This window comes from Colletotrichum godetiae (genome assembly GCF_030913485.1).
Source record: "Colletotrichum godetiae strain CBS 193.32 chromosome Unknown BDP55scaffold_1, whole genome shotgun sequence".
In the NCBI taxonomy this organism is placed as follows: domain Eukaryota; kingdom Fungi; phylum Ascomycota; class Sordariomycetes; order Glomerellales; family Glomerellaceae; genus Colletotrichum; species Colletotrichum godetiae.
This window is the reverse complement of record NW_026851249.1, coordinates 1,829,092-1,852,004: the sequence shown is the minus strand read 5'-3', so window position 1 is coordinate 1,852,004 and position 22,913 is coordinate 1,829,092. Positions and strand designations below refer to the sequence as shown.

Sequence of the window (22,913 nt, the reverse complement as noted above, 5' to 3'; positions counted from 1 at the left end):
CAAAGTGGTCGCGTGAGAGTGGTCTTGTGTCGTGTGCTCGTGTGCCACACATCCAGGCCCGTGTTCAAGCCACTATCTCCAAGAAATCTGGATTGGGTTGCATCTGGCGGTGTTGTTGATGTACCATCAAGTGAAACACTTACCAGTACCGTGCAGGTGTGGCTGCGGTGGTGGAGCGCCCAGACTTTTACTTGTCGACTGGTTTGGACTCCACGGTACGGGTACAGCTTCACATGTCTTCTGTAGAACATTAGTTTGTCAAGTTGCGGCGTTTGAGAGGACTCCGTGGTCGTCAAGGTCGCCTTCAGGAAGCCCCAATCTTCTGATGCCCCCCGCGAAATGCCCACTTGGTCCTGCGCGACAGCATCATATAGTTCCACAGTCGTCGGGGCCAAGTCGAAGCAGATGGCGTGCAGTCGTTGAACGGGTCGAGACGGCAACAGAGGGCGTTATTTCCGTAAGGCAGGACCGAGATGAGAAGTGAGGAAAACGGCCAGTGAACAAAGCGGGTGTACAGAGGAGTACAGAGTATTCGTAGGCGGTAGCAACTTGAGCAAGCGAGCAGGTTTTGGATGACTGCTGTAGGGCTGCCGGGTGAGGTCTGGTCGTCATAGTGGGTTGGCGGGCTACACGTAGCCCCAGTTAGCAACATGTTGAGGTTTTGATTGTCTCGCAACCTCCCACACCTGGATCCCGTCTGTAGGTATGTTCTGGGCCGTTAATACGGGTTGGTTTGCGTAACCTAACCATATTCGGGGCTGGAGAGACATAGTGATGTTGGTCGTTGGGGGCCGAGGGATCCTGTTGTCCGTCTCTGGATAGCGGAATGTGTGGATGGCTTTCTTTCTTGTGCCCTTTCAGATCGGGGATTTGGCTCAAGTTGGCGCCTTGGTGGGGTAGCGGCGGGGATCCGTGTCGTCCCGAAGGCTGGGCAAACTGATTCCTACGTACGGTGTAGGTAGAGCACCTCATTCTACCGTTGTCTCATCACATACTCGAATGCTGTCAAGGTGGGATCGCGGGATGGCAAGGTTTGGTTCCTGAAGCATGATTTTAATTACCATGTAGAGAGTGCCATATTCGGCCTCTTCCCGCTCTGTCTTGGCCAGAAGCTGTCACTGCCTTGCTGTTAGCTGTGAGTGGTTCTGTTTGTCTTCCATTCAAGATGTTCCCTTCATTGTGTTGAGGTCAAGAAGTCGCCGTGGTCTCGTTGCGCGATCCCTGTCCTGTTCCCAGATGGCTGGCGTGGTGGATTAACCCAAAGTTGCAACCACCAACTATCGCTACTTCTTCGATAGAGACAACAGAGTACGTTCCGAGTACTCTGGAATACAAATGGAAGGCACGTCGACTGTCTCCACAAAACTGGAGTCTCTCCGCAGACCGGTGTTTCCCCGCCAAGACTTCCAAAAGCACCTCGCAATCCATCGACTGGCTGGGAGGAACCGCAACGCGAAGAAGGAAACAAAACATCCGTAATCAAGTAGCCGGGGGGTCTCATGGTGGTACGCTTCCATCGTCTTATTCCCACGGGCCATAGCCAGCCAACGCAACCGTGCGTAAAGCAAGAATCAACCTATCCACCAAGAAAGACAGCAACTCACGGCAGAACACAACGACGGCAATACCTAACCAACCAGAACGTAGCGAGAAGCTACCCCTCTCGGCGGTCTCGGAGGACGTCGGCAACCGGTGGAGACTAGGGCACTTTCCCACGGGCTTTGAGGCTTTGGGAGGACGGGAAAGACGGCGCTGGGCTGGACCTGGACTGGACTGGGCTGTGCTTGCTTCCGCCAGAATGTAAACCGGCCCCATGCCACCCGCAGTCAAACAACCAGACGAACATGGAAGTGGAAGGTTCAAGTGGACCTTCTGTCAGTAACCCCGCGCTTACTGACGCCTTCTCACTTCTCAACTCTATTCACTCCATATCACCGTGGCAGGCCGGGGATATTCAATCCTGTTAGTCGGTACTTGTCTGAACGCACAATGAATCTTGTTTCCTCTCGTGTTCGTCTTGTTTCCACTTGGAAATAATTCCCTCTCTCTAGACTTTTTATCCTTCAAGTCTCCTGAAGCGGGCATTCGTCTATCATCTCCAGCATTTGCCTCCACTTAGACCTTGGGGCAATGCCCCATTTCTACGGCTTCTTTGCCGGTTTCCTCCCTTCGCCATCCCAGAAAGTCGGTCTTTTCCTTCAGTGACAGGCCGGAGGCGTTGTACTTACGATGGCTTATGCACCGTACCTGTCGTTCCCTCCCACTTTGGCCCAGCTTGTGCCAGCCTGAACCATATCGGAATCCTATTCCTAGCCATGGCCCCCCAAATACGCCGATTGATATCCATTTATTCCTCCACTCTGTCCACGCCCCCAGAGTCCCAAACGGGATGCTTTCCTGGCTAAACTGACAGATGCCCCATCGTCGTCAGCCAATGCTCGGCGACGGCACGTTTGCGCCAGGAACACGACGCCTCGGAGGCCACTTCTCCTCCGGCCTCTCCAGCTCGTTCAGGCCATGGCTGATGTCGTTGCTGTTTCCAGTCTTCTCCGTTCTTCTGCCCTGCTCGTTGCTTATCCTCAGCCCCTCCGCGGTGTGAGAGAGTCTCCATCGTCTTCGTCTATCAACTAATCTAGGTGAGAAAGCACTGGGCCAGGTCTTTTTTCTCTTCAATTTGGGTTGTACCTCCCTATCCTGATCTAGTATAAGGGGACCATCCACGCCCAACCTGCATGCCATCCATCCTCATCTGCTCGTCCCCCTTCTGTTGCCTCGACCCCTCACCCCTCCCTCTGCATCTCAAAGAGGAAAACGATACATCTGACCTGCATCGTCCTGCCTTCCCTTGCCTGTCCTCGACACCACACGCTGCACAGTAAAGAAGCCATCTTGTCCCCTGCTTCCGGCTGGGCTTCTGTTATCGTTCTAGTCCCTTACTCACGTGTCCTGCACCACCTACTTCGTTCAACCTGGAAGCACCAGGTAGTAGTTCTCGACCCTTGAGGCCCCTACGAATACAGTCTACACAAAGATACATTCGCACGAGAGGCTCACAATTACGCTACCGCTGCGCCAAGCTCCAACCTTCCACACACCCACCCCTCCATCACGCACACCACGCACCAAGGGCACCCACCTTTCGGGCAGAGGCATCCCAGTTCCCGCCGGCTCGGACTGGACTGCAGCCATCGCTGGGCTGCTTTATCCGTGGGCAGCGTCCACCTTGTCTCTCTCGCTTCGAGCGTGACCGACTTATTATTCCTCTCCCCTGACCTACTTGTCTTAGAACTTGGGTCTCGGAAGCCGTCATACACATCCTACACGCTCGTTTCCCAACCTGCTCAGGATTCTTACTATCTTCCTCTGCGCAAGTCAGAGTCGCACAGCAACATAACCCTGTCTAGGGATCTTCGCTTGATCTACCTGCTACGTTGATCCTCGAGCTGCGCTTGCGCAGTTATTTTGTAAGGCCGGATCCCCCTCCGCAACCAGATGGTCAACATTTATCCTTCTACTCTCCGCACTTTACCCTCGACCGGTTACTCCTGAACTTTGGAAGTTTTGCCTACCGCTTTACGCACTATTCCACCGAGGACCTTTTTTCCAATATGGCCGCTGCTGTAGCCGAACACCCGCGCTTCTTTTCTTCGCACCATGATGCGCTGAGCCACGATGACTTTGAAACGGCCTCGATCCGCTCAGCCGCACCGTCTTATTGTAAGTCATATCTTGTCACGAGCGCGTGTTGCGTGGGACGTCGGGATAGCTTCGTGGCTTCCGCACAGGGGGTCGTTCTGGCGCCTGATACGCCTGAGCTTCACCGACAAAGACATGCCGCAACATACCTCAGAATGGGAACGGTCAAGCTAATACCAAACAACAGTCTCAGACGCGCCCTCGTACCACTCGATCGCTCCGCACCCCGAGCCTATTCCTCCCTACTCCCCGCCCGCCAACAACAACAACAATGTGAACCGCACGGCCACCGGCTCCACTCAACACCCAACGTCCCTGCTGCCTGCCGTCCCGGCCCCGAGCCGCTCCGGGAACTCGACGCCTCAGCCCCACCGAACCACCGGTCTGCCCCCGATCCCCCCGGTGGCGGCCAGCGCCCCGCGACTCGATCAGTTTCGCATCCCAACGTGGTCAACAGTGCACACAAATCCGACACTGAACAACGTCGCCCGAAGACGCATGAACCAAGGTGCCGATCCCGTTGCCCACCTGCGTCGCTTTATGTCTGAGCGAATGGCCGAGGAGGAGGCGGCCCAAAGAGCTCGCGATTTCCGGCCGCTCGAGGATCCTTACTTGGTCGGCGAGGAGGCCGCTGCGAGTGCTCGCCGAGAGAGACTTGCGCGCGAGTCTGGCGAGGATATTCTCTGGGACGAGGATCGCCGTTGGAACCGCTTTCTCGGTAAGTCTTGATCTTCGCCCACCTTCAAGCTCAAGCCGAGCAAAAGTATGGTAGGCTAATTTCTATGACTACAGCACAAATGCAGACTTGGGAAGACCGCGATCGCAGCGGCTGGAGAAATCTGCGCCAACCCCCACCAACCCAGCGCAAGAAGCTGACCCGTCGCCTTGCGGGACGTCTGTGGTAGATCGCTTGACGCGACCATGATATTGATGCGCATGTGACATGACTTGAAAACGAACGGCTCGTCATGCATTAGGAAAAGGAGTCAATCGTTTTTTTGTTTTCTTTTATCATTCATCCATCGGCGTCTCTGCATAGAGCATTGGAAGCCGATGATTCCTCCTAGAAAGGAGATGATTCTTCCACTCTGATCTTCTTGTTTATGGGTTATGGACATGGCATTTGAGCCTTTTCTTTGCTGTCAGGACACTTTTGTCTTCCCCTCGGTGTCATTTGAGGATTTCTGGGGGAATTTTTCAACACTTTTGACATGGATTCTAGATTTCGAATCTAGATTTCAGGTGCATTGCGAGAACGGACTCGGTAAGGCCGAAGACACGATTTCGAGCTTGATTACGCTTCTGTGAATCAGCAATAGGGAAATAGGGCCTAAAGTCCTGGGGTTAAGGGTATGTGAAACCAAATTGAAGAAGATATTTCATCCATTCCTGGAACTGTGCCATGAGTGACTTGGTAATCTTGTTTGATGATTTGTATCTCGGCATTTGGGATCAGGTGATGGTAGCCTTCTGGTCTTGCCCTTCTCATCGTAGTTTGACAAATCAGCTCTATCATCCTCTAATGAGAAATGTGGAGGCTTCATGAGTACTAGATGGTTCACTTACTCAGGAGTGATTAATGTGCTTGCGAGAAAACAACTGGTTTCAATGCGTTAGCTTGAAATGGCTTTGTAGGAAGATCGACGTGTGACCTATAACAGTCGCTCCTTTCTTCCTTTCTTCCTTCGTCTCAGGATCGAGCCTCTTGTGTGCCAACTTTCAACCTCACCCTGTACTTGGCTAGTTCGCTAGCCATGCCTGCATTTCTGGTTTGCTCCTTCACGTCACCTGCCCAGCAACCAGCTCAGGCTAAGAAGGCTGCCATATCATCGGACTAGTGAATCCCTTAAAGTCGATTAGGTGGCTCAACTCGACTAAAGTCAGGAAGTAGAGGGACAATAGAGTGCGGTGACCCCAAAGTGTTCATTCTCAGATTACTTCCTTGTTATCCATCATCCTCACAAGTGCAGTATGCCGTATGGAAGAAAGTAGTTCTTCCAAACCTACCAATATAACGAGATCCTGCAAGTCTGGTGAGTGGGATACGAGCAAGTTCTTCCGACTGGCCTGGGCTTACAAGGATACATCCAAGCATATCACTCAGACGGCACCCATATACTCTGAAGTATCGCATGAATAAGGCAGTTCAACCCAATCTAGTCAATAAGTAGGTCAAGATCCGAGTTCTTATCATAAGTGTTTTCAGTACTAAACGGGATCCAAGTCAGAACAATGATTCATCAGCTTCTACGTCCGGCCCATACACCAGAATGTTTCAACTGAATACACCAAATCGCACGGAAAATACATCCCAGTCACTCGGGCAACCCTTTAGGCCCTTCCTTCCCAAAAACACAATGACGTGTACGTACCTTCCGTATATTCATCCCATCCCAACACAATACACCACGAGAGACGCCTCATACCGTTCATATACCCCTCCTACTCCATCCCCGTCACCAGCCAGCGGGCGCCCTCTAGGTCGGGGGTCAGGCCAAAACTGGCTGGGTGGTGGAGCGGTTCAAGGTCAACAATCAAACCACACCCACAGCCAACTCGACGACAGGCTCCGAGTTCGAATCCCAGCATGTGCACCCAGAGATGTAGCCCCCGTTCGGCACCGGGGGGGGGGTTGGACTCTTTTTGCTAGTTTTGGCCATTTTAAGAGGGTCCGTCAATTTACGAACAAGAGATTAAAGCACAACCTTTCGTTGGAGATTTTACTTGAAGGCCACGTACGTTGAGGCCGCTATCAAGCTTGCCAACTTCGCCGCGGGATAGTCTAGAGTCATTGATAATCCAGACTGGGATACATAGTCAACACTGCTACTAGATCTTGAGAGCTCGTGTTACACAAAACTTTCTACTGGGGAAGTAGCATTGATATCGCACATGGATTCCCTCCGGAGAGCTTTGGGGCGAGGCTCTAATAGAAATCCCTCCCTCCTAATCATAATGTCGAGCTACATTGCTACTTAACCAGCGCCAGGTCAACGAGTCCCGTACACCTACTCAAAGCTCAGTCACAGATTGATCTGTCTCACATATATCACTTATCACAGTTGATGGAAATTAAGTTGCGTTCGAAAAATTTCAAAGATACTGAACCCGGATGCCTATCATACCTTTCACAGCTCCCGAGACCTTCTTCTAGCCCGTCATACATAAAATCTACACGAGGGTCCTACTGTAACGCCGTGCCATATGCTGGTTTGGACCAGAAACCACCCATACACCTTCTCTTTTGATGTTTCTTCAACCTGACGTCCGGCGGTTTCCTGGCTTAATGTACAGTTTGTTTCGTTGAAGGGTGGTGTCAAGTTGTAGTTATTTATCGCCGTTTGAATTATTCGGAGAATCGGGAGGTTCTTAGCCCTTGGACTTGGTGTTCAGGATCAGAGCGACAATGAGACTGTATTGATTAGCAAATATGCACTTGAGGTCGTCCATAGCGTTGTGACATACCCGTAGAGACCCAGGACTTCGCCGAAAATAAGAATCAGGACCATGCCAACGAAGATGCGGGATTGCTCCATGTATGAGCGCACGCCCTTGTCACCAACGATACCGATTGTGTAGCCAGCCGCAAGGCCAGTGAAGCCAACGGACAGACCGCAGGCAAGATGCATGAAGCCGCTATTACCATGTCAGCGTAATGATCTTGTCGTTTGATTTGTGGGAAGTCGTGACTAACTTGAACAAACTGTAGTTGCTTCCAGCACCGGGAGGCACCAAATCTTGGGCGATGAGGACCGAAATAACCAAAGAGTAGACAGCAATGATACCGGACATGACGACAGGAATCAGACACTGCGACAGTATTAGCAGGCACTCTTCGACCGGGGTCTAACATTCGGATGGCATGCCTTCATGATGAGATCGGGCCTGAAAGTTCCGACACCAGCGATACCGATTCCTGATTTCGCGGTACCGTATGCGGCGCCGATGCCTATAGGAGAGTTTGTTTAGTATAGTTGTCGCGTCGGGGTGAAGGATGACCAGGTTTAGAAGGCGAACGTACATCCGAAGATCATGGCAGCCGCAATGCCGGCCTAGATTGGAAACATGTCAGCACAAGCTCGCAAGTAGATATCATAGCTATCCGTAGCTTGCTTGCTCGAGTGGCAGCAAGCAGGGCGTCGGAGGGCGAGAGCTTACCATTCCGATGAACGGCGCGAACTTGGGGGCGAGGACAGAGTCTTCGGCCATGGTGGGCAAAATCGTGGTCGGACTCGATGTGGGGGATACGTGTTGATGGCCGACAGAGGGGGGAGGGATATGCGTGTCGAGGATCCCGCGATGTTGGCTTCCTGGATACAGGACCTTGGAGCTTGGTGACGGTGACGAGGCCCAATCAGGACTGCACTGTGGACAGGCTGAGAAACCCGTGACACGGCACCATGCCGGCCCGACTCACCAGCCTCATTTCAACGGCCTTGTGGCTGGTGTTGTATCTGGATACGAGGAGCTTGTGGCTGGGCTGACAGGAAGTGGAGAAGGTGCTCGAGTGCGGCGCAGCGGCTGCAGCTGCGTTCTGAAGGTGGCCCGTGTCTGACGGGGGTCTGGATTCTCTTATCGATGCATAGCCTTATCGCGGCGCATCATCCGAGCAGTGGAATCCCTGGGCTTTTTTGCCAACTTTCACTTCCACCCCCTTCGACTGCAGGTCACAGCTCTATCTCATGTTTGGCGCATTTTGCGTTCTTCACTCGTAGCCAACAAGGAGGGGCGGGACGTGCCTTGGCGCGATGAATACAATCAACCTTTTGTCGCGTCTATCTAGCACTCCCGGTGAAGTAACTATTCCGGTTGGACAAAGAAGGGCGCAGAGCTTTCGAGGGACGCTGTCAATTCGAAGCCATCCCGAATCCCGACCGCGAAAGTCAAGCTGACCTCGAAACACGGGCGCATTGCAAACAACAGACAAACCGGGGGCCTCGTTACTGGCGTGCGGTTCTTGCATGAGGGAGCTCCATTTCTTCCGGCAGTCACGCTGCCCACCTCACGCGGCGTCAAGATGGGTTTCCAGTCTAGCCCCCCCCTGTTTCTAGCAAAGGTTCTTGAATAATGAAGAGCACGCTATCACAAGTCAGACATTGTTATTCTTAGATCTTGACATCGCCAGACCGCACGTTAGAGGAATGCCCAGGCCAGGCCAATCGACGCCTTTTAATGTTGGATGCAGAGAAGCAGGGCGCTGCGTCTAATTCACGGGCGGAAGGGAGACGGTGGATCGGGCCAAGTCACCCCAAGTCCCAAGTCTACCTGTCCTGGCGTGTCGGTGGATCGTCCAGCTTGCACCTTTTGGCGGTCGGCCGTCTCTTTTGACATTGACTGATTTGATTGATCTACCGTCCTAGCACATTCGCGACTTGTTGGCGTGCACCAGGCACGCCGCTTGCTCTGCGTGTGTATCTAAGGTACTCCGTACGGTACTGGATGTCTTTGGTTAGTAGCAGCAGCAGCAGCATCAACAGCGAATGGAACGAGATGGGCGCAAGTCGATCGCACAGCAGTTGTTGCCCTTTGTAAGCGTGACCGTCTGTGGCACTTTCCTGGCCAAGCAAAAGATAGGAAAAGAGAGAAACCCGAAGGCAGGATGTATCACCGTCCAACAGGCATAAGGTGCACCTTCAGGTAGTAGCATATCCAAAGACAGGCAAGCAAGCAAGCAGGCCGAGACAGGCCAGTAGGAATTAGATGAAGAAGTGAAAAGGTACCTTGCCTTGCCTTACATGCGCACCTCCCGCAGGAGAAAACGGCGCATCCAAAAAAGTACTCGTCCCGACCCTGACTAAGGTAAGGCGCCCTCCACCGACGAATACCTACGGATACACCAAGACGAGGTGGTTGGTCCCCTCCCAGCGGTATCCCGTCTTGTATCCAGACTCCGGGCTTGTCTGCAAGTTTTGGTGCCGTCCTATCAATCTATCCCCAGCTTTCGACGCCTGTCCCAACCAAGCACCTCCAGTCTCCAGTCCCCGACCCAGTTCTAGCCCAATGCCGATGACTTAGCACCAACGACGACCAGTGACCCAGCAGCACCCTCTTCCACCACCACCTCCTCCACCACGAACCACCACGGCCACCACCATCCTTCGACTTTTTGCCCGCAACATTTCCTAGCCGCCAGCAACAAGTTACTCAGCATTGCTATCGTCTGCCCGCACAACTGCGCTGCCTTGCCTTCACCCGACGCTCCTTTTCGCATCGTCTCGAGATAAACAAAAGTTGCCAGATTTGCCGTGGCTCGGTTTCTTTTTCGTCGTCTTCCCTGTTTCCTTTCTTCTTGACCCCCCCTTCGACAATCGCCCGGGTCAGGGCCCTGTGTCAAATCATAGGCCCATAACGTCACCCGGCCCATCCTAGAAAGGGGACGCAGAACACCTAGAACGAAGGGGAAACGGATAGCAACCACCAAAAAAAATCCTCCCCCACGCCGGCCACCGCCTCTCCGCCAAACCGACGACTGCCGCGTCGACCTCTGCCTTCAATCCCGCCAATTGTGCCCTTCGAGTGGTTTGGGCGGTCCTGTGTCTCCTCGCCATAGTCGGCGGCCGTTGAGGCCTCACGTTGTTAGTACTACACCTCTCTTTCCATTCATTCTCTTGTACCACATTTTTCTCCACCTTGGCACACTCGCCATCTCTCCCCTTTAAACCAACCCACGACCATAAGCTGATAAGGGCCTTGTCGCCGACTCCCAGTTTCCTCCATCGAATCCATCATGTCCGACTACCGCGGCGACCCGAGGGGTCACTCGTCCAACTACCAGCGCGAAGCCGCCTACTCTAACATTTTCGGCGCCAATCCCCCGCCGGGACGTTCCCAGACAATGACCTCTTCTTCGATGCCTCCCCAGATGATGCCACAACAGCAGGGAGGAAGGACACAGACAATGTCATCCTCCATGTCGTCTATGCAGCGACAGCCCCCTCCGAGGGTGCCTCCAGGCCAGTACATGGACCGCGACCCGGGCTCTCCGAGAGGTGCTCCCATGCAGCCGAATGGATACCCGGCTCAACAACGCTCAGCATCAGGCGGCTACCAAGTGCCCAACCCGCAAGCACAATACATGCAGCAGCAACAGGCTCGCCGCCCATACGGAGGACCTGCCGGGCCTATTCCCCAGCGTGATGGAAGGGGACCGCCGCCGGCCCAAGGGCAATACGGCCCGCCAAGAACGGCAGCACAGCGATTCTACCAAGGAGCAGGAGGCGCGGCGCCAGCTATGAATAACGATGCGTACCGCTCACAGTCTCTTGCATCCGCCCCGAGACCGAATATGTACCAGCCTCCTTCAAATGGATACGGCTCACAGCCGAGTCACCAAGCCCCGGCCAATGCTTTCCGCCATGCTCCGTACAATCCGAGCTCGTCTCGCACGACAGCACAAGGAAGGGTCGTTCCAGAACGCCAAGACGATCGAGCCATGTCAATGACTGGCTATCATCCGCAGGACCGCGATATGCACCAGTACCAGAACTCCCATCAGACTATGAGCGGTCGGGTTATTCCGAACAGAAGGGCGCCCGTAGAATTGCCGGCTACCAATGGAAGTTTCGGAGGAGGCTATACACCAGCGCCAGGTTCCCAGACGAGAACGATGAGTATGGCTTCTTCGACGGCCGGTGATCCGAACAATCAGAGGACGATGTCGATGGCGTCTACGGTGGCACCAACGATAACGCCTTCGGAGAGCGAGGCAACCCTGGCGCATAGACCTTCTATGAGCAAGTCTATCGACGGTGAACGACCTCCAACTGGCAAAATCCGACCCCCCTTGGTATATCCCGCACTGCTATCGCGAGTGGCCGACTGCTTCCGGCAGAAGATCATCACGGGCGACCGGACGAAGAACGAGCTCACGTATAAGAACGCCTTCAGTGGTGCCGAAGCTGTGGATGTCTTGTCGTATATTATTAGGACGACAGACAGGAATCTGGCGCTGCTATTGGGACGAGCTCTTGATGCCCAGAAGTTCTTCCACGACGTCACCTACGAACACCGCTTGCGAGACTCCACATCAGAAATGTACCAATTCCGGGAAACTCTCATGGAAGAAACGGAAGAGAGACCTGCCGTCGACGGTGTCTTTGTGCTACTTTCCGAGTGCTACTCACCGACTTGTACAAGAGATCAGCTCTGCTACTCCATTGCGTGCCCTCGTAGACTGGAGCAGGTATCTCGGCTGAACCTGAAGATTCAGCCTGGCCTGAAGAAGGAGTCTGAGAACGTCTCGAACGAAGACGACGTCGACCAGACCGATGAGCAGAAACTTTGGATCAATTCCGTTCCTAAGGAAGTGGCCGACAGCATCGGCGACCGAGAGAAAAAGAGGCAGGAAGTCATTTCAGAAATCTGCTACACAGAGCGAGATTTCGTCAAGGACTTGGAATATCTGCGCGACTTTTGGATTCTGCCTCTGCGCTCCAAGGCTTCTCCAATTCCTGCCAACAAAAGGGAGAAGGTTGTCAAGGCAATTTTCAGCAATATTGTGGACCACCCGAGTCTGCATGCTGTGAGCGCAAAATTTGCCAAGATGCTGACAGAGCGGCAACAAAAGAATCCGGTTGTTGGCGCTATTGGCGACATTTTCATGGAGTGTGTGCCTCAATTCGAGCCATTTATTTGGTATGGTTCCAAGCAATTGGAGGCCAAATTCGAATTTGAGAACGAACGTTCCGCCAATCCCTTCTTTGCGAAGTTTGTTGACGAAATTGAACGACGGAAGGAGTCGCGCAAGCTGGAACTCAACGGTTACCTCACCAAGCCGACAACCCGTCTGGCTCGTTACCCACTTTTGCTAGAAAACGTGCTCAAGTACACCGAGGACGGTAGTTCTGATAAGGAAGACATCCCCAAGGTACTCAAGTTGATCCGCGACCTCTTGACGAGAGTCAACGCCGAGTCAGGAAAGGCCGAGAACAGATTCAACCTGAGGCGACTCCATGAGCAACTACGCTTCCGGCCAAACGAGAGGGTGGATCTGCGACTGACGGAGGAAGGCAGAGAGTTGGTGTTCAAGAGTCAGTTGAAGAAGACACCGCAAGACGCGTCTGAGATCACTGCTTTCTTGTTTGACCACGCGGTCCTTCTGGTGAGAATCAAGCAGGCCGGCAAAGGGGAAGAGATTAAGGCATATAGGCGGCCGATTCCCTTGGAATTGCTTGCCATCCGCGAGATGGAAGAAGTTATCCCAGGTTCTGGTGCCATGAAGCGATCTTCGTCGAGCTTGCTTCCCGCGCTTCGAGCCAACACCAACGACAACAAGAAGGGCGAAGGCTGGCCAATCACGTTCAGGCATTTGGGTAAAGCCGGGTATGAATTGACGCTTTACGCGTCTAACCAGGCTGCACGTAAGAAGTGGCTCGAGTTCATTGACAGCGCCCAGCAACGTTTGAGAGCCCGCGCCGATTTCTTCAACACAAGCGTTATCTCCACAGGCTTCTTTGTGGGTACCAACCAAGTCAACTGCGTTACGCCGTATGATGGTGGCCGCAAGTTGCTGTACGGCACGGACAATGGCATCTACCTCTCTGATCGCAAGAGCAGAGACGCGATGCCCAAGCGCGTCATCGAGACGACGAGCGTCACCCAGCTCGACGTTCTTGAGGAATATGGCCTCCTTCTGGTGCTATCCAACAAGGCACTCTATTCGTACCCTCTTGGAGCATTGGATCCGAACGAGCCTGCTCTTTCCAAGCGACCCAAGAAAATCCAAAGTCACTGCAACTTCTTCAAGACAGGTATCTGCCTCGGCAGACATCTTGTGTGCTGCGTTAAGTCCTCAGCTCTCTCGACTACAATAAAGGTGTACGAACCCAACGATGCCATGTCGAAGGGTAAGAAGCAAAAGGGCTTCGGCAAGATGTTTGCTGGACAGGACGAGCTCAAGCCGTTCAAGGAGTTCTACATTCCCACTGAATCATCATCCGTACACTTCCTCAAGTCGAAGTTGTGTGTGGCATGTGCTCGTGGATTTGAGGTGGTGTCGCTTGAGACTCTGGAGACACAATCATTGCTCGACCAGGCAGACACGAGTCTTGACTTCGTTGCAAGGAAGGAGAATGTCAAGCCAATCCACATCGAGCGTCTCAACGGCGAGTTTCTTCTCAACTACTCCGAATTCTCGTTCTTCGTCAATCGTAATGGATGGCGCGCAAGACCTGAATGGCGGATCGACTGGGAGGGCACACCAGGAAGCTTTGCTCTCAGCTATCCGTGGATTCTGGCGTTCGAGCAGAACTTCATTGAGCTCAGGAACATTGAGAATGGTGCTGTGCATATTGTGCCACACAAGAACATTCGGATGCTGCACAGCAGCACGCACGAGGTAATCCTCTCTATCCGTCCCGTATCGCGCGCCCCACTAACAGGTTGTAGATCATCTTCGCCTATGAAGATGAGAAGGGAGAGGATGTTGTCGAAGCCATCGATTTCTGGAAGAGCAACAGGAGATCCGAAATCCCTTGATTCCACTCCACGACCCAGCTGCTTCTCATCAGTCTTCCGAGGGAAAACATGTTTTAAAGATCGATACCAGAGTGATTTCACTCAACAAATTCTTTTTCAGCCGCATCCGTGGCAGCCTTTTGGTCATGAAGGGGGTTGCGGTCTACCTGACGTACGTCATACTCCGGGGCCGACGGTGTCGGCGATAATGCTTCATGTAGAAGGGGTGACAGCAATTCTGCTTCGCCATCGATACGTGGTTCTATTTTGCATTGTTATATTTACTTGGATGAGGATTCTTGTTCGACTGGGAACTCAGCCCGTCCGCATGCCAAGGCTTGGATGTGGGAGGGATTGGCAAGGAGGTAGGATGGGATTGAGTGCGAGAATCTAGAGAGAGAGAGAGAGAGAGAGAGAGAGGCGAGCGGCTGGATGGAACAATTCGAGAGAAGCTGTTCCCATTCAAAGATGCTTGTGTATCGCGTGAACCGTGAGGAACGTGAGGCGACGACGATGAGGGTAGGAATGGGGGCATGGCGTGAGGGTATCATCTTACGCATTGTCGTTTGAGCTTTGGGTCTGACGTTGCATACAGTGGTGCGTGGGCGGTTGGATTATGTTCAAATCTTTGTAATTGCATGAGCCTGTTGAAGAATAAGATATGGACGTTTACTGGCATTGTACTGGTCCCTCTGCTGGTGCGATAAGTGACGATGTGTCCATGTGTTGAACGATGTTTAAGAAGGAAGAGGTGTGTTGTCCCGTCTACCTTTGAAAATCAAGCATCAAGCGGGAGGGAAGTGACATGGAGCTACTCGAGGGGAGAACATGAGAGGATGTGCGAGCCGAGCTACACGGTCCCGAGTCTTCATCAGAATCAAGTGACAGTAAGGCATGGCGGAAGGCCTGCTATGATGCGCAGTGCCGCAGCCAAGGATGCCCTGCATGACAGAATTCGGTGGTGTGGTAGTTGCGGAAGATGCGCTTCCTGAAGACAAACAAAACACGGCAAAGGCTTCGTATTTATATCTTGAATAGGCAGTTCACCTCCAGCAAGCCACCCCGTTCGGGAATTTCTAGTGCGAGTCACTATCAGTACTCTATGTTTTCGTGGAAATGTCGAGGCAGGCTTCAGTCCCGTGCATACTCTCGGCTGCTTGAGTTCAAGTGAGCGAGGAGGTGTGGTGTTAAACCTCGCCCGAGCAACCTCAGTTGATCGAGGCACGTTCTCACGGGCGCGGGTTAGACTGTAAGCTATCTAGCTATCGCAAAAAGAGGTTATTTCCGAGGATGATGTCTTCGGAGCCTGTCCTTGAATCTTGGTGGTCTTTGTCGGCTTTCCCCTAGGCCGTGGCTTTCCTATGGCCAGGCGCCTGTAGTCTGGCTCACAATAAGAGGAGGCAGCTCACACCCAGCTTCCAGGCATTCGGGGAAGAAGGCTTCATACTAAGCCAAGTAGGCTGAGTCCAAGGGCCTATTATCATCAGTAACTTATCAGTCATTATACATAGTAGTGTAGTCAACCTGTGGTAGTAGTGACAAGATTCATCGTGCCCAGTTATATGTTGTTCTCTGCGAGCACTACGTTCGCTTCACTGCGATGCTCATGCTCTTTTACCGCCTTGGGTCCTATATTGCAGCTCCAAATAAGCCTCATCTAAGTGTCACTACAAGAAACAACCCCCCCCTTGTTACCCCCTTTTCGTCTGAGAGATCGTTGTATTTTCTGAAATGACGAAACCTCAGAGCATACATTTGCCAGAGTATTGGATACTGAGTTGAGATTCCGGAGCGTTAGACAGACAACCCCAAAAACATTCTCAATATGATTAAGATAGGTATGCTATCCTCACTTCTGTTTTAATGTATCTGCCGAAAACCAGACGACTGCCAACAAAGCTCCAAAGACTCTGGTCAGGACTGGCGTTGTCAACCCGCAAAGTCAGGCCAGTCAACCCATGAGATACGAGTGATCATATAAGTCAACGAACTTGCCTGCGTGCTATATCATGAGACAGTCGCACTTAAATTTGGCAAAATATTTCTTTGGCTTTTCGGCACGACAAACGCAGATGCAGGGTAACTTGAATCGTTAGTAAAGTGCCTGCCTGCGATATCTTATTATATAGGAAGGACCTGGCCTCTATTCTCCCACGTTCCTTCCCGGCGAACTTTCACCGATGCCCTTGCCTTTTTATTGATAGCTCAGGCGGCCTCAACCCTCCGGGCTTTCTTTCCTTGCCGGGAAACTGACCATCCCCTTCTCGCTCTTCATCATTTTCTCATGCGGCAAAACGCTTCCACATCTTGATCTCATTCTTACTACGCGAATATCTCATACATACTCGCCACAGACCATCCACTTAACTCAGCCAACCCAACCGGTAAGGCTTGCACGATGGCTGAGGAGAATCATCGATGGCTGATTGAAACCGGCAGGTTGTCGGATTTCAAACTCATCTGCCAAGGCAAGGAGATCCACGTTCACAAGACTATGCTCGCCAGTCACTCCAAGTACTTTGAAACTCTTTTCAGCAGTGGCTTCAAGGTTGTACTTTCCGAATGGTTTGGAACATGTAACTAACACTGACACATCGGATAGGAGAATATAGATGGCGTGGTTGTTTTCGAAGACGTTGAATCAGAGCTTATGCGTCACCTCCTTGACTATTTCTATAAAGGCACCACCGAATGGAATGCCCCAAAGGCCGATTTGGAGCTACATGTCCGACTCTGGATCCTCGCCGATCTGTTGGAGGCTTCGACAGTCATGCTTACTATTGAGAAGCGAATGATGGACGCGCTGTCGTCTTACCAGAGCAAGCCCCAGGCCATCAAACTCATCGATCTGGTCTTCGCACACCAGGCTTGGGCAAGATCTGCTATAGGATACACTCTTAGCGAGGCCGCCTGGGTCTTGTACCTTGATAGGAATCGTCCTTTCCCCGCTAGCTGCGTCGAAAATGCGTTATGCAAGTACCACGACTTGGCTGTCATGACGAACTGGTGGTCTTCTCAATACGCCAGATTCAGCAATAAGAATGGCAAGGCCTTTCTATCAACCAGAAAAGAGCTTTTAAGAGACAGCACGATCGAAGTCAACTTCACGAAGACGTCTAGAGATTAGGTTGAGTAGAAGCTGGAGTCGGACATCTATAATGCCTTGCCGTCGACTCTTAGGGCTCATGTTGCTCCCAGCGTGGGAGCCATTTCTCATTGATCCACTTGACCCGTTCACGTCAACAGGACTCGGGAGATGAAGGCAGAAAGGTTACACGAGCAATCAACGAGAGGACAATTCAGAAACACTTTCATGATCAGAGCTGAGTTCGCAATCGTGCTCAGTGATCGCGTTTACATTTGCACGCTGTTTCGTGGACTTGTACTCCTGATTTGAGAATTATTAGATTCTAACATGGTATCGAGCTAAGAAAAACACAAGCGCCGTCATGCAAAACATGAAATCATCACCCCCTCCATCCCCGTTGCGACACAAAAAGCACCCAGCAACTCCTCTACTTCTTCGTACCGGCCAAGTGCCACTCAAACACCTTCCTAAACCTCTCCTTTCCATCACCCTGGATGGTATCTCCGTGGCAGGGAATGAGCGTATCAAAGTCCCACGCATCGATCCTCTGGATGCTCTCGTTGAAGCTCGGCCTATCCTTGCTGCTCATCACGTACCACTGGAAGCGCTTCACCCACTTGACGTCGCCCTCGGTAGTCTGCAGGCCGCCGAAAAGCTTGTTGCCGAAGCCGGAGGAGGTATCGCGCTCGCCCTCGGGCGCCTTGGAGTACTGCTCCCTCGGAGGCAGGTTGAAGAGCAAGTCAGCCTGAATGAGCACGCGCTCAGGCTTGAAGTAGAAGACGAGCTCCTTGTTGGCGTGCGCATCGACGTACTCATACTCGAAATCGGCATCAAACTCGGGGGTGATAGTGACGCTCCGCTTCTCCGCGCCATCTTTGAAAACGACAAAGAACTCGTCCGCCGTGTTAATCTTGGGATCGCCCGTCTGCTTGGCGCGCTTCTGCGGCAGGCCATCGGGGCCGATGATCTTGGCTTGCGGGTAGGCGGCCTTGTACTCGGAGATGAAGATGTGGTGCTCCATGTCGGGGGCGATGATGTAGGCGAGGTTCCCGCCCTTTTCGGCGATCTTGGCCTTGACTGCGTCGGTGAGGGCGACGGGGCTGAAGACGGCGAGGGCGCCGGATGTGAGGCGGACCAAGGTGGCGCGGCCGCCGATTTTGAGGGTGCCGAAGCGGGAGAAGGGGACGGAGAAGGTTGTGATGTTTGGGGTGAGGTCGCGGATGACCATCACGTCGGCCGGGTTTTGGGGGATGAGTTTTGAGGACATTGTGAGTTTGTCCTTGACGGATTTCAGAGCGTTGGTCTTGTGGTGGTTGTCTTTGAGTTGTTGTTCTGGCGAGTCGAGGGTGTGTTGGCCCTGGGTTGGTGACTGCGAATTGGTGTTGCTGTTGTTGGTTTGAGATGAGGTTCCTGCTGTTGATTCCTGTGCTTGGGACTGAGCTTGCGGGTTATGAGTTGCCGTGAACGCTCTGCGATGAATGCGCGAGGGGTTGAGGCTGCGGGCGTGGGCTGTTATAGCCGGGTATCTCAGTAGTCTCTATATGAGGGACGTTATTAGGAGTGCGAACGTGGTTGACGAAATGGACTGTGTGATCAGAGTGAGGAGGCGGGCGACTATATATGAGGTAATGGGGCGGCGTGCTGCTTGGATGAGGCAAGTTCACGAGCTAAAAAAGCACGTACCATTTCAAATTCAAAGTACCTTAAGGTAAGGGTCCAAGTCCGAGGGACGTCGTTCTAGAATTGGGAGGTGGGAGGGCGCGGGAGTGGTGGGGGATGCCGTCAGCAAATGGGCTTCGCCAATTTTTTCTGAACGTTACTTGGGAATGGTTTGATAGGTGATTGGGATGAGTTCCGCGCAGAGAGAGAGATCGTCCGGGTGTGGTCGGGAAATGGTGCTGAGTCGGGGAGACGACGTTTCATGGAATCCGATGGGGTGACCGGCGCATGGGAAATGAGATTAAATGCCTTGTTCGGGTCGGCCGAGCTTTTTCTTCTCAGCTGCTTATGGGACCTTTGGTAGGACCAGACCAAACCAGAACTCTTCTTCCCTATTCTCGTTGCGGCGAGCTTTACTCTTTGTCTGCTATCTTTGTTCTGCTTTCTGGCAATGTCTTACTGTATTTCTTTCGCTGTAGAACGATTGATGATGGCTGATGATCGGCCTCTGGCTGTTGCAAAAAGTCTCTGTACAGTAATTTGGACTGGCATTCGAGCACGAATATCTCAAATTGGTGGTCAATGTGGTGGTGGTGGTGGTCAGTTGTGTCTCCGGACCAGCCGTAGCGGGTGCTCCTGCAGCATGCTGTCAGTCAGAACGTTGTTTCCTTTCCCAGCCCACTGACAGGCGCTGGGCGTGGCACCCCCAAGTCATGACATCACTGGCCGGGTGGTGTGGGAACTGCATCAGAGTGACATCTTCCATTGCGCCTTACACTCCCGCGCAGTTACTAAGCCAGCGACAGCAGCATCTGCAATACCTAGGATATCAATGCCTTTACTAACTTCAAGCTCCAACTTCAAAAGAGCTCGACATTGCTCTGCTTGGTATCTCGCGGCCGAGGTAGAAACGGAGACGGCGGATCGTAGACACCGCTCAAGACCCCGAACGAATGGATTTCGATGAGTTGGTGCAAGTGCCGGGCCGAGTGACGGGATCCTCTCTTCCTTCAACTTGCTTGTCTTGGTAATCCAAAACGTCCCCAGCCCGCAGCGTGCTAGCGGTTCCGCGAAACATTTCCTCCGATTCCCTTTTATTTTTATGGGAACCGGGGATTCGAGTCGTTCCGTTCAGGGCAGAGGTTGCAGAACAGAACGATACTGGGGCCGAGGCACAGATGCCGGACTAGACCGAAAGTGGGAATCTTCTGGATAGTGGGGCTTCCGGGGCGCTAGTCCCTTTTCCGCCCCGTAAGTGCGGCTTCTTTCCATCTATTCTTCTCTCTTTTTTCATGGTGGCCCAGGGTCCCGGGACGGAACTGGAAACTGGATATGAATGACACGACAAGGGCCCGGTTCCCCGAATTCCAAATCATGCATCGGAGGGCTGAGCGGAGGTCAGGCATTCGTAGGTCAGTTAGTCAGTCACGCACGCAAGTCTGTCGTTTTCGTTTCCTGTCAAGGCCTTGTCAAGAGGGGACTCACGGATCGTCAACTGGCAAATGATGCCATGTTTCTCAAAATCTATTTGCATGCTATTTCCCAAAACAGTAGCCATCCGTACAAACAACCAATGCTCTCATTTATGAGGTATACAGTAAGCAATAATCAAACTAACTAGCTACAAATGCCGTTGAACTCCGTGGAACCCTAAATCGACGATCCGAACAATTGCTCCCTGCAGACTTCCCGGACACGCATACGCAATGCCGTTTATCGTTTATCCATCATCATCAGACGAAAAGCTTCTACCACACACACACACTTTGCTCACTGTCAAAATCTCCGTCCACTGACAGATCCCCCGCCAAGAAACCTCGGACGTCCTCCCGTCTCCCGCCTTCCGCCTCCCGCGCCTTCCACGGGCACATTCTCCAACCTCTACGTTTCTCTTTCTCATACTGCCGCCCCTTCGCCAGTAGTGAAAGGCACAGCAGGCTTAGTTGCAGAGAACCCAGCAAGCCTCATATCGATCCCGTCGATACCCCACCACCTCGATCGTTCCGGATGCAAAGCCCTCTCGATAAAGTACGCCCTCGTGACCCCGTTGGCCATGTCGTAGATCCTCTGCACGGCCCACGTCGCCGTGAGCGCCTGGTACAAGCAGTAGAACCAGTACAAGACGATCGTGTCCTTGATCACCAGCGCCGCGGGCTTGGGCTCCGGAAACGCTGGCCTGCTCGGCTTCCAGCTGCTGCCGGGCAGCGGATAGACGAGTAAGCAAACGAGGCCGCCGAGCGCAAAGTGTAACGCCTGCCGCCATGAGACGTAGTGAATGCGTATGCAGCTCCAGAAGGCGAGGAGAAGGCGGAAGAGGTAACTCGGGCGCGGGTGCGCGATTCGTTCTCTTGTGGCGCTGTCCATTTCCATGATGCCGGCTAGTCGCACCAGGAGAAGGCCGTCGTCTTCGGGGACCACCGTCTCCGTTCCGGACTCGGGTGCGGCGGTCGTGTTGCTTTTGTCCGTCTCGCTGTTGGACTTACGGCCACAGCATCTTTTGTATTGATCGTACACCTTGACGAGGTCGCTGACAACATGTTGCCTAGCAGCTGGAGTGGTCTGTTGTGAAGCCACCGACCTGTCTGATGAATCGCAGCCACCGAGACAGGGACAGCTACACTTTTTGCCATTTCCTGTCTGCTTCTTACCTGGCCCACGAGGACCACTGGCCGGTCTGCCGCAAGAGTCGCCGTTGGGACCCTCGCCGGGGTCATCGTCGTCATCATCGTCGTCGCCGGGATCACCACCAGGACCACCACCAGGTGCGCCTGCGCGCTGCTTCCCCTTCCCTTCCCCATCCCGCCCAGGCTTCTCTTCAAACGTTCCCTCTCCAGCAGCTTTCAAGTTCTTTTCATCTTGATCGATCATCATATCCACATGGTCACGAAGCTGCTGCTGCTGCTGCTTCTCCATCAGTGCTATCCTCGCCCTAGCGTGTTTGAGCTGCATCCTTTCGGCTTGCAACTCCAATTCGCAGAGACCGAGTCGCCGCCTTTGCGAAGACATGATATCTCTCATCTTAGACTGCTGAAGCTTGATGGAAATGTCTCGTTTAGCCAATCGGTCATCGTAGTTTTGCTTTTGCTGGGTGATTCGATGTTTGTGTTGATCATACAGCTTCGCCCACTGCCTCACCTGTTCGTTGATGATGTCAATCAAACCCTCCTCTCGCTCCGTCATCCCCTGTTCGGGGAATTCTTCGACCTCGTAATCGTCGATTGCGGATAGGTCCAGATGTAGAGCATGGGAGATGCGCTCCCTCATCCGAACAAGCTTTTGTGCGTCAGTTCCCGACGAGCCATCCGTGGTGATGTCCAGTGCCCGTTCCATGTCGGTTGTCAACGTCTTGCCCCTGTCCTCCAACTTTTCGTTGTCCTTCCGTAGCTGGTGGATCTCTCCTTGAAGATCTTTGATGGCCTCGATGGTCTCATCGAACAAGGCACTCTTCGACGACTGCTCCTCGGCAAGGTTCCCCTCCAGCTCCGAGATCCTGCGCGTCTTCTTTTCTATATCCTTCTTTTGCTCTCCGTAATAGTACACCGTCTCGCGGATCTGCTTGTCTACACCATCGTCGATGGCCTCTTGCCTGTCGTCCTCCATAGCGCTGATTTTCTGTTCCAGCTTTTCCTTAATCGTCTGCAAGGTCATTGCGTGGCTATTTGCACGGAAATATCTGGTTCTCATCTCTCCCTGTACTCCCACGGCTATCTTTCTGTAATCCTTGAGCTTCTTTTCCCACTCCTCGTTCTCTTTCTTGAGCCGCCGAGCCTCTTCGACGAGCTCGTTGTCCGACATGCCCACGAACTCGTCAGGTTCTCTTGCCTGGAGAACAGCGACTGTCGCATTGGCCTTCTCGAGGAGGATCTTGAGCTGCCGAGCTCTGCTGCGTAGCCACTCGTAGTTTTGGGAGTTGACGCCGTCGTGGATGAGGCTCTCAATCAAATAGTCGAGACGCTCAAGATTGCTATAAACATTTTCACAGCTCATGGACCACTCATTGAGGGGGTCCCAGATG

The 22,913-nt window shown here is 52.9% G+C and overlaps 5 protein-coding genes across 5 annotated transcripts; 3 read left to right on the top strand and 2 right to left on the bottom strand.

Annotated features, from left to right (window-relative positions):
• Positions 1-3,174: 3,174 nt before the first annotated feature.
• On the top strand, positions 3,175-4,704 carry BDP55DRAFT_18510 (uncharacterized protein). Its single transcript, XM_060565847.1, has 3 exons — positions 3,175-3,717; positions 3,884-4,414; positions 4,489-4,704. Exons 1-3 carry the CDS (start codon positions 3,609-3,611, stop codon positions 4,599-4,601), a joined length of 753 nt encoding a protein of 250 aa, XP_060437125.1. The 5' UTR covers positions 3,175-3,608; the 3' UTR covers positions 4,602-4,704.
• A 2,069-nt stretch (positions 4,705-6,773) lies between these two features.
• On the bottom strand, positions 6,774-8,169 carry BDP55DRAFT_641345 (vacuolar ATPase proteolipid subunit C). The gene is made up of 6 exons (XM_060573392.1): positions 7,855-8,169; positions 7,718-7,748; positions 7,563-7,645; positions 7,391-7,506; positions 7,162-7,332; positions 6,774-7,108 (listed from the first exon to the last, which is right to left on the bottom strand). The coding sequence occupies exons 1-6, from the start codon at positions 7,903-7,905 to the stop codon at positions 7,066-7,068; spliced, it is 495 nt and encodes a 164-aa protein (XP_060437124.1). The 5' UTR covers positions 7,906-8,169; the 3' UTR covers positions 6,774-7,065.
• A 2,007-nt stretch (positions 8,170-10,176) lies between these two features.
• BDP55DRAFT_18422 (CNH domain-containing protein) lies at positions 10,177-14,293 on the top strand. The gene is made up of 3 exons (XM_060565842.1): positions 10,177-10,271; positions 10,404-14,032; positions 14,083-14,293. Exons 2-3 carry the CDS (start codon positions 10,424-10,426, stop codon positions 14,170-14,172), a joined length of 3,699 nt encoding a protein of 1,232 aa, XP_060437123.1. The 5' UTR covers positions 10,177-10,271; positions 10,404-10,423; the 3' UTR covers positions 14,173-14,293.
• A 2,256-nt stretch (positions 14,294-16,549) lies between these two features.
• BDP55DRAFT_625601 (BTB/POZ protein) lies at positions 16,550-17,278 on the top strand (the record flags this gene model as incomplete). Its single annotated transcript, XM_060571499.1, has 2 exons — positions 16,550-16,699; positions 16,754-17,278. The coding sequence occupies 2 exons, from the start codon at positions 16,550-16,552 to the stop codon at positions 17,276-17,278; spliced, it is 675 nt and encodes a 224-aa protein (XP_060437122.1).
• A 388-nt stretch (positions 17,279-17,666) lies between these two features.
• BDP55DRAFT_625600 (uncharacterized protein) lies at positions 17,667-18,925 on the bottom strand (the record flags this gene model as incomplete). Its single annotated transcript, XM_060571498.1, has 2 exons — positions 17,667-18,776; positions 18,923-18,925. The coding sequence occupies 2 exons, from the start codon at positions 18,923-18,925 to the stop codon at positions 17,667-17,669; spliced, it is 1,113 nt and encodes a 370-aa protein (XP_060437121.1).
• Positions 18,926-22,913: the final 3,988 nt, after the last annotated feature.